This window comes from Dipteris shenzhenensis, chromosome 5, assembly GCF_047967505.1.
Source record: "Dipteris shenzhenensis isolate YYH24624 ecotype China chromosome 5, Dip_SZ_1.0, whole genome shotgun sequence".
Taxonomy (NCBI): domain Eukaryota; kingdom Viridiplantae; phylum Streptophyta; class Polypodiopsida; order Gleicheniales; family Dipteridaceae; genus Dipteris; species Dipteris shenzhenensis.
Window position 1 is genome coordinate 44348720 of NC_141600.1, and position 10886 is coordinate 44359605.

General features: G+C 41.0%; 1 protein-coding gene across 1 annotated transcript; it reads right to left on the reverse strand.

The window, feature by feature from the left end:
* Positions 1-833: 833 nt before the first annotated feature.
* LOC147902073 (16.9 kDa class I heat shock protein 3-like) lies at positions 834-1716 on the reverse strand. Its single transcript, XM_087374665.1, has 2 exons — positions 1421-1716; positions 834-1308 (listed from the first exon to the last, which is right to left on the reverse strand). Exons 1-2 carry the CDS (start codon positions 1647-1649, stop codon positions 1043-1045), a joined length of 495 nt encoding a protein of 164 aa, XP_087230791.1. The 5' UTR covers positions 1650-1716; the 3' UTR covers positions 834-1042.
* Between the last annotated feature and the right edge of the window lie 9170 nt (positions 1717-10886).

Here is a 10886-nt window from a genome sequence, read left to right on the forward strand (position 1 = left end):
AACGAAATTATGAGAATGAAATTATGAGAATGGGAACAGTTATTTAACAAAATTATGAGATTGATGAACAAACGTTTAATTAGTTTTTAAAACTTTGAGAAAAATGAATATAATGTAGTACTAAGAGTGGGTTTTGCAGGATATTAGTCAACCATGTTTCGAGGAACATGCGCAGAGTGTATACTAAGAAGGCATCGAGTATGTGTCGCACAAGTATAGCTTGCTGATTTGGTATAATGTGCAATAAAATGTGGTAAAAAATTTGACATGTAAAATGTAGCAGAAAATTCATATTTATAACCATTTATAACCTTTAGACACTGTTTTGACACAAAGCGACAGAAAGCATATATACGTGCAGTATTTTCGATCAGCAGAGATAAAACAAAATATCGTTGAATATCGTTCAATATATATTGCAACAAAATATCGTTAAATATCGTTCTATATATATATTGTTACAAGTATGTTTTACATGTTTGTTTTACATGGTTAAATATCGTTCAATATATATTGCAACAAAATATCGTTAAATATCGTTCAATATATATTGCTGTAAAACATGTTAGTTTTACATGGTTACATATCGTTCAATATATATTACAACAAAATATCGTTAAATATCGTTCAATACATATTGCTACAAGTATGTTTTACATGTTTGTTGTACATGTTTCTGTCAACTGCAGTATCATTATCATTGCGTGGACGAATTTGGCGTGTTTCTGTCAATTGCAATGATCTTCATGCATAAACGAATTCAAAAGTTAAATCTCAAGGTATTTCTTTAAATTGTAGTAATCGCCGCACTAGGACTTAACAGTTTCAAGATCAAATAAAAAAGAGATGTTTGGATTATATCCTCTTTATTTGGGCGGTTTTCGCCACTCTATACTCTACGCACATCTATGATCACAAAGAGCGTAAGTGTATGGGAGAAACAGTCTTTAAGACATAGCATGACAACGTCAAGAAACGCATTGCCGTAACACTAAAGATGACAGAGAGTATGACTATTTTTCTCAAGAAACCCATTGTCCTCTCAGGATATGGAAATGGTTTTGACTTCTGGCTTTGGTTGCTGAACCTTGGGGACCGTAATGGTGAGAACCCCGTTTTCCACTTGCGCCTTCATGTCGTCAGGTTTGGCGTTGTCAGGGAGCCGGAATCGCCGTAGGAAACTGCCGTGAGAACGCTCGATCCTGTGCCAATTCTCGTTCTTCTCAGTCACTTCCTTACTGCGTTCGCCGCTAATGCACAGGACCTTTCCGTCTTCCACTTGGACTTTAATTTCTTCCTTCTTGAGACCTGCGCGGAAAGTCGAAAGAAACCTGAGAACTCATGCAACAAAACACACAGCAAACCGGCAACGTAGAGCGTTTTGCAACGAAGAAGCAGGTTTCACTGATCAAGAGCTAACCTGGGAGATCGGCTTTGAAGACATGGGCATCGGGGGTCTCCTTCCAATCGACTTGGGTGTTGGCGACGGAGGAGGCATCACGGCACAATTGACGGAAAGGGGCGTCAAGATCGGAGGAGCGCAGGAGGGAGAAGGGGTGGGGGAAGGGATCCCAGGAGAAAGGGTCGACGATGGCGGAATCGAAGAGGGAAGAGGAAGGTCGGCGACCAAAGAAAGGAGCGAGGGCCATGACGATGCAAGGTAGCTGTGATGATGCAGAGGGAGTATTTCAGAGGCAAATTGAAGCTTGGAAGGTGACGATGGGGGTGGGTTTGCTGTGGGTTTATAGTGATGAAGAAGAAGAGTCGAGAAGCATCGGCAAGCTTCTGGCGCCTCATGAGCTTCAGGGCAAGGATAAAACGAACGATCACTCTCCGAATGGCTCCTCAAAAATTATAAAATTTCTATCTCATCCCAATTCGCTTAGAATCAATTAGGTTATTTTTCACGGAAACTTTTGAGATGCTCGGAGGACGGACGATAGAAAAAATCGTGAGAACTAGAGCAAGCGACGGAGCTGCTGGCTCCACACTCTTATTATAGAATCTTGAAGCACAGGAGAATGTTTGTGCTGCATCCATTATTGTTAAATTCCCCTTACAGTTGTGTTAATTAGTGCCCCTCTTAATTTAGGTTTTTTGGTATTTTTAGAAACGGGGGACCCCTATTTCGTGATTACACACAAGCGAACGATGCCAAGAATAGCTATAAAGGAGCAGGGAGGGGGCTCTTGTAAACGGTCACAAAACGTTTACCAATAGCCCATTTTCATGTGGTCGTGCAAAAATACACCAACTTTCAATCAAGCATAATCCTACCCTCAGTTCACCAAAGAGTTTTTTGAATTTCCAAACCGTATGTACATGTATATGTATATATATGTACTGGTGGAAAACCCGTGCGTTGCTACGGCAACCTTCTCTGGATTGTTGAATTATGTTGGAGCTTGCTTGGTGTCATTTTTTGTAATGGTTTGGATAATGATCCACTAACACTTGTAGTATTGGTAATCACCATAAATGTGCTTTCCTATGTCTTGTGCATGCAATATATTAAATTGCATGTGGAATCAAGAAGTGAAGATTAAGTCTATCAAAGCTAGTGCCCCTTCTTGGAGTGTTTCCATCAAGAAAGGAGCAAGAAAACCTATGCATTGTTGTAGGATTATACTAGACTCAAGAAAGTAGGCTATGTGCTAGGGGTATGACTGTAATACTCACCATGAAGGTCCTTTGCTTGGTGAGACAAAACACCTTGTTTGGCGATAGAAGATTACAATGGAGGTTATATATAAACAACCCCTTCATTGCTCACCGCTAATCTATGATTGTGTAAGAGATACATTGTATCAATGATCCTTCTTTCTCCATAGATTGAATGATACTCTGAAGCCTCCGTGACTACTATGAGCACAAACAAGAAGGAGAATTACAAATTCAAACACCCATTCTTTGAAGTTGGAGCACTTGATAAAAAGAATAGATGGGTTAGGTCCTCATTCGTTCTTAGATTCAACTATGTGAACAATGCAACCTTGATATGAACCTATAAAGTATGTATGTATGTATGTATGTGCATGTGTATGTACATACATGTGTGTGTGTATGTATGTATGTATGTATGCATATATGCATGGATGCATGTGTATGTGCATGTGTATGACATGTATGTGTATGGTGTGGAGTGCTATGAACCTTGGACTTACAATTCTAAGGCAATTAAGGACTGGAGAGGCTCCACGGCCAGACGTCATTGGTTGTCTCAAGATAAGGTATCAAGGTATACACAAAATTCTCCGAGTTGCTGCTAGAAATGTTTCAGCAATAGTTGAGCTTCATTTTACTTGCCGGATTGGTCCTCGAAGTGAAGATAAGCTTGCACAAGGTGAATATAATGTAGTACTAAGAGTGGGTTTGAGGGAATATGCTCCTACTCAGGGGTTTGAATAGGAAATGAGTACCTTTGTCATGCAAACTATCTCTACACACATGGAGTACGAAGACAAGCTTGCACAAGGAAAATAATACAATACTAAGTGGATTTGGGGTTGAATAGTATGCTCTGGTCCAATGGTTTGAGGAGGAAATGAATATTTTTGTCATGCAAACCATCTCTACACACACAGAGTGTGAAGACAAGCTTGCACAATGTGAAAACAACATAGTATTTAAAGTCAGTTTGGGGGAATATACTTCGGTGCAGAGATTTGAGCAGGACATGAATTTTTTTGTGATGCAACTGTCTCTGCACATGTAGAGCACGAAGACAAGCTTACACGAGGTGAAAATAACGTAGTACTAAGAGTGGGTTTAGGGAAATTTGCAACAATTCGAGCATCAAGAAATTAATTTTACTTCACGTGATGATATTTTCCCTTGCATAAAAGGAGCTTTTGTAATCTGACACTCATCATCCTACTAGTCATTCTAAGGCATACTTCCATAAGGTGGTCAAGCAGTGGATCTCTGAGTGTAAGGGAAGGAAGAGAAGGTTGAATTGTGAAGGGAATTAATGAGCTCGGAGGTTAAGGAAGCTAGGGGAGCTGAGGAATCTATGTCCAGTATTCAAGAATATACATGGTCACTATAGATCATCAAGCTCGCAACCAAAGGTGGTGAGGATACCGATGATCGGCAAGCCCATGCAGCCTCTTTGTTTCTTGAAATTTTAATTTTTTTGTGCCCACGTAGGCTTTCATCGACAAGCCCACGTGGCCTTTTTTTTTTACATGTGCCACCTAGGCTTATCGATCATTGGTAAGCCTATTTTTTCCCACACGTACGAGCCATGTAGGCTTACCGATCATTGGTAGCCTACGTGGCACATGTGAAAAAAACATTTCAAGAAAAAAAAATGGCCATGTGGACTTGTCATGGGCTTGTCGATGGTCCCCTATGGTTGCGGGCCATCGACAAGCCCATGAGGCCTTTTTTTTTCTTGAATTTTTTTTTCCACATGTGCTACTTAGGCTTACCGATAATCAGTAAGACTAAGTGGCTCGCACGTGCGAAAAAAAATATTTTTTTTCAAATAATTATATATATATATATATTGCACATGCGAGCCACGTAGGCCCTAAGTGGCACATGTGAAAAAAAAAATTCAGGAATTAAAAAGGCCGCGTTGGACTTGTTGACTCGTTGGTTGAGGGATGTGTGGAGCTCAAGGGGGATTGTACTTTGTCTCATAGGCCCACGAGGCCTCCCGAAGACAAATTAAAATATATATGTGTGTGTGTGTGTGTGTGTGTGTGTGTGTGTGTATGTATGTTCACCTTGTGAAGTTTTCATCCATGTTGTGGCCTACTTCTATTGTGAAAAATTCTTTCTATCTTAAGTGGTGCCTTGCCCTATTAGCTAGATGGTCTAAGCTTTCTTTTTTTTTTTGCTTTGATGCTCTTTTGGGAGTCTAAAAGGAAATCGTTGAGTCTTCACAAGTAGTTTTATCTTGATGAAAAGAATGTTGACTACTTTTTTATTAGCCTTCTCCTCTAGTGCTAGCCTTTGTTACAGGCCACTGCTGAGTCTGCCCTTCATCTCCGGAGTGTTGGGTAACTTGACATGGACAGTTTGGGGTTGTGCCATGCATTTGATGCCGTGGACAATGAGTTTGATGACAATGCTGAAACCGCTTAAGGCAATGGTGTGGATTGAAATCCTAGGGTTCCCGCTAGTTTTGAGGCCTTTTGTGGAAAAAATTATTAGCATGTTAAGCTAGAAGATGTTATAGGATACAATTAGGTGGTGGAATTTCAAAATCTACCGAGTAGATGCTTTAGGTGTAGATTGGAGGGGCACTTTGCAAGGAACTGTGTCAAAGAAAAAGGATGGGAGAGAGAGAGAAGAAACAAGGTTAGGGGGAAAGGAGAGTGGAAGTGTATAAGGGGGCAAAGGCAACAAGCATGGAGGTTCACGAAGAGACTTGCAGGGAACCACACTTCATATCCAAGAGAAAGATGATAGAGGGGAAGGGAAAGAGGTTTAGTCCATGTCTGAGGATGAGTAGTATTATTCTGGTTTGAGAGAGGAGGTGGACAAGACCCCTGAAAGGCCAATTGAAAAAGGCCAGGAGGAGATGTTAGGAGAAACCTCAACTGACATGAGTAAGGGGTAGGCTGAGTTCCAATATGCAGATTGAGGTGGTAAATACTCCAGCTAAGAGGCTAAGGAACAACTTCAATCCTTGCAACCATAGGGCGCCATCGGCAAGCCCACGCGGCCATTTTTTTCCCTGATTTTTTTTTCACATGTGCCACATAGGCATTTAGGGAAAAAAATGGCCGCGCGGGCTTGCCAATGCACTACAACCATAGGGGGCTATCGACAAGCCCACAGGGCCATTTTTTTCCTCAATTTTTTTTTCACATGTGTCACATGGCTATATATATTTAGCACGTGCGAGCCATGTAGGCTTACCGATCATTGGTAAGCCTATGTGGCACATGTGAAAAAAAAATCAGGACAAAAAATGGCTGCATGGGCTTGCTCAAATCTCTGAACTGGAGTATATTTCCCCAAACCCACTTTCAATACTACGTTGTTTTCACCTTGTGCAAGCTTGTCTTCATACTCTATGTGTGTAGAGACGGTTTGCATGACAAAAATATTCATTTCCTCCTCAAACCATTGGACCGGAGCATATTCCCCCAAATTCTCTTAGTATTGCATTATTTTCACCTTGTGCAAGCTTGTATTTGTACTCCATGTGTGTAGAGACAGTTTGCATGACAGTTTGCATGACAAAGGTATTCATTTCCTATTCAAACCCTTGAGTAGGAGCATATTCCCTCAAACCCACTCTCAGTACTCTATTAAGCTTGTCTTCCTACTCCATGTGTGTAGAGACAGTTTGCATGACAAAAATATTCATTTCCAACTCAAACCCCTAAGTCGGAGTTATTTTCCCCAAACCCAATTTCAATACTACATAGTTTTCACCTTGTGCAAGCTTGTCTTCATGCTCCATGTGTGCAGAGATGATTTGCATGACAAAAATATTGATTGCTACTCAAACCCCTAAACCAAGCAAATTCCATCAAACCCACTTTCAATTATGTGTTATTTTCACCTTGTGTGTGCTTGTCTTCATACTTTATGCATGTGGCGATGGTTTGTATGACACAGATATTCATATCCTAAACCCTAAATCCCTAAACCAAAGCATGTTCCAACAAGCCCACTCTATATTGCACTATTTTTTCCTTGAGCAAGCTTGTGGCCATTTACTGATCAAACACATGAAAAAGAACATGTTCCCCCATGTGCAAAGAATGCGAGACAGCAGATAGAGAGAGAGAAAGTGCAGAGTAGAGAGCGATACAAAGGAAAACCAAGCAGGAATCGCTCGTCATTTTTCAAAAACTACTCGCTGACACTTGCTCACCAAAAAAGTGCACCCTGTTGCCTTCATATGGAAGTTCCCTAATAACACAAGAGAGTGTGTATGTCCAGTCATCAGTTCAAACTTTGTATCACCTAAACAAACCACCAAAAGGAGAAATTAAAGAGATCGCTTTATGCAAATACAATTTTCCAACTTTGTTTTGGAATAAAAAATTACCTTAATAAATGTATGGACCTTCATTTACTTCTATCATTGGAAGTTCTAAGGAGAGTCTTTTCTTGCACATCTCTATTTCTTAAGCTTAATGGGGAGGAACGGTCTTCCTTAGCCTCGCCTCTTCTTCGATGATATAATTCTCTTTGCCTCATTTTCTTTCAATCGTTTCCCTCGTGTTTCCCCCCCACTTTGTTTGCATTTTTCATTCCATTTTTGTGATTCACTCAATTGAGGCACTCCCTTGAATCATGCCACAATCGTCAATCAATCATGGTGGAAACATCTATAATCATTGTAGTGTGTATGTCCACTGATTGATCATCTTGTCAAATCCAAAATCAACAATCTTAATGTTTGTCGTCTCACCAAGAATCTCGCTAAGATAGTTTCAAATGCAATGAATGAACATGGTCATTGGAATTAATGTTAGAATCACCATCCATAACCTTGCCCTCATATGGAAGTTCCCTACTAATGCAAGAGAGTGTGTATGTCCTCTGATTGATCATCTTGGCGAATCCAAAATCAACAATCTTAATGTTGGTTGTCTCACCAAAAATCTCACTAAGATAGTTTCAAAATGCAATGAATGAGCACAGTCATTAGAAGTCTTACATGTAATGCTTTTCCCAAACATAATCTTTAACACTAGTCTTGTAAAAAGAAAGCCACTTTTGTGGCTATATGGCATGTTTGTAGAAATTCTATTTATCTCTGACTATACAATTTCAAAGAAATTCCTTCTAGAGATTTGTACCCATCACAAGTATGTAGTTGAAAAAAAATAGTAACAATAAAGAAGATTTAAAAAACATACTTTTTGAGAGTCATCTTGGACGCATTTTTGAAAAAAAGTGGTCGCTCTAGGTTGTTTGTTCATAACTTTATCAAAGAGTTTTTTAGCAAGCTAATCTTTTTTTGAAAAATATGTCTATATGTATATGACACATTTGTAGGCCACTCTATGGGCTATCCATAGGTGTCACTCATTCCTTGGTATGTGACTTGTAGGCCTAGATATTATCAGTTAGGACCTATGGTACACTTAGTACTAGTTCCAGTTGGGACACCTAGTACACGTATGACACCCAGTTAGGGTTTCATTATATTAGGTGTATCTTTTGTATTCTTTATAACTTCCGTAATACAACTTCAGCAGCACGCTTTGCTTCTTGCCTCCGTCTCCTGTTGCTTCTGTTGTTCACTCCACCCAACAGTGGTATCAGAGCAGCTTTGCCTTGGTTTCCAGCCTTCCCCCGCGTAAAAACTTCGTCTGGATCTCACTTTTGCTGCCTACCTTCTTTCAGGACAGATTTTCAGCAAGTCGCCTCTCTTTCTGGCTTCCTGCTTCCGTCCCGAAGGTTTCTGTTACGAAAAGTTTCTCCAGATTACTTCCATTTAGCTGGGCGACACCTATTCCTGGTGGTTTTCAGCTGGGCAACTGGATCTGGTTGCATTCCTGGCTGGGGCGACTGCATTTCAGGCATTTTCCTGCTGTTTTTCAACTTGGATAGCACCATTGTCACTTTCTGAGTGATTGGTTTGCTTCTTGGAGCTAGAATACACTTTCAAATCAGAGATTTACTGCTACAGCAATTATATTTTGCTGTTTTTTGGTCATTTCTACTTGACATTGTGCCCGTGACACTCAGATCTTGCACCAGAATCCCCTCTTTTGCTGGGCGAACTGATTTTGGTGGCATCTAGAGTGATATTCAGTCACCATTTGCTGATTTCTAGTCACTTTTGACTGCTGCATACAGGCTGTGTGCTTGTCATTGACTTCTCTCAGCTTCTGGGCTGATATTTGGTCATTCTTTGGTGGACATTTGTTGTCTTTCTTTCACAGGTTCATCTGGTAAGCTTCTGTTCTTTCTGTTGCATAGTTGGCAATGCCCTTGTGCCTCTGGACTTGGCTTTTCAGGTACCATTTGACAGTGGACAGCAGTACACTTTGGCAGTGATCTTGCTCAGTTGAGGGTATGCTTTGAAAAGCCTTGAGGCTTACACATTCAGTCCACTGATACTTGCAGTTGAGAGCTTGAGGCTCTTGCTCTTTGTTTTTGTCATTCTTGTGCATTTGACTGCATAATGGCTGGTGGCAAAGATGATTTCTTTGGGGTCTTCGGTGCTGATGATAAACTCGATGGGGTTAACTACCCTGTGTGGTCATTTATGATGAGGCATGTCTTGGTGGCCAAAAATTTGTGGAATATTGTGAATGGCAATGAGCCTAGGCCTGTCAGGCAGGCTACATCTTCCACTTGTGATGTCACATCCAGTGGTTCTTCCTGTGATGCCTTTGTACCTCCTACTCAGGAGATGATTCAGTGGGATGGCCGTGATGCTAAGGCACAGGCATTGATTGCTCTTTCTGTTAAGAAGAGTCTTATACCTCATATTAGATCATGCACTACTGCTAAGGACTCTTGGGATAAGCATGCTTTCTTGTATCAGGTACGCAATGAGGCCTGTGTTGCCTATCTTCGCAAGTAGCTGAAGGATACTCGTCTGAATGAGGGTGATAACATGGATGCATATCTTACAGCTATCCAAGATTTAAAGGAGCAATTGGCTAATATTGATGAGGACATCCCTGACTCACAACTTGTATCAGGCACATTGGATGGGTTGCCTGACTCTTACCAAGGTTTTGCCACTACCTTGAGGTTGGTTGCCATGGGCAATGCCAACTATTATTCCTTTGATCAATTGGTTGCACTTTTACTGCAGGAGGAACAGAGCCGTGTGAATCGGAATGCCAGTATGCACTCAGATCACTCAGATCAGGCCTTTGCAGCCAATGATCGGAATAAGGGAAGATTTCAAAAATCTGTCTCTAAAAATACAGCAAATAATCAGCCTTCTACTTCATCCTCTCAGGGTAATCAGAAGAAGAAAAAGAGGTGCAATTATTGCAGGAAGCCGGGCCATGAAATTGCTGAATGTAGGAAGAGGATTGCTTCTGAAAAGAAGAAGAAAGAAGCTGGACTTTCAGTCACATCTACCTCTGGCACTGATGCAAATACACATGGGCATGCTAATGAGCAAGCTAATTATGTCAGGGATCAGAATTGGGGCCTCATTGTTCAATGCCATTACAATCCTCCAGTGCATGATACATATTCACATGCTTGTATGGCAGTTTCAGCCTCTACATGGTTCTTTGACAGTGGTGCTTCTAAGCACATCACCTCCTGTAAAACTTTGTTTACTTCTCTTGTTGATGCCCCAAAGGGGGGTTCCGTGACATGTGCCAACAATGCATCATATATGGTTAAGGGTATTCTAGGTGTATGCTTAAGGGCAAGAATTTGCCCAATATGTTTTGGCTAGATGCAATCACATGTGCCAATTATGTGCTCAACACGAGCCCCACCAAAGCATTAAAAACATTCACACCCTATGAGGCTTGGAAAGGACACAAGCCAACCATTTCTCACATGCGTACTTTTGGGTGTTTGGCCTATGCACATGTGCCTTCACAGAGGCGGACAAAGCTGGATGATAAGGCTATAAAATGTATATTTTTGGGATACAGTGCAGAGAGTAAGGGTTATAGACTTTATGAGCCTTCCACCAGGAGGGTAATTGTCAGTAGAGATGTCATCTTTGATGAGACATCTTCCATGCCCTTGCGGGACTTCAAAGTGCAGTCTACACTTGGTGTCTCAGATATTTTTGATAGTCTTGTGCCATTGCTTGGATCTGATGACTCAGATGATGCACCACAGGGTTATGCTCCTACTACACAGTCCGGACAGCCACATGTTTTGACATGGATGCCATGTGCTTCTGAGGACATTGTGGAAGAGGCAGTAGAGCAAGAATTGGCTGATATTAGACAACCTAAAAGAGCTCCTCGTTG

Bases quoted from the DNA above. Each gene is read 5' to 3' on its own strand.
- LOC147902073 (XM_087374665.1), bottom strand. From the start codon at position 1,649: ATGGCCCTCGCTCCTTTCTTTGGTCGCCGACCTTCCTCTTCCCTCTTC. The intron at 1,309-1,420 runs GTTAGCTCTTGA...CTTTCCGCGCAG, and splicing joins CTTCAAAGCCGATCTCCCAG to GTCTCAAGAAGGAAGAAATT.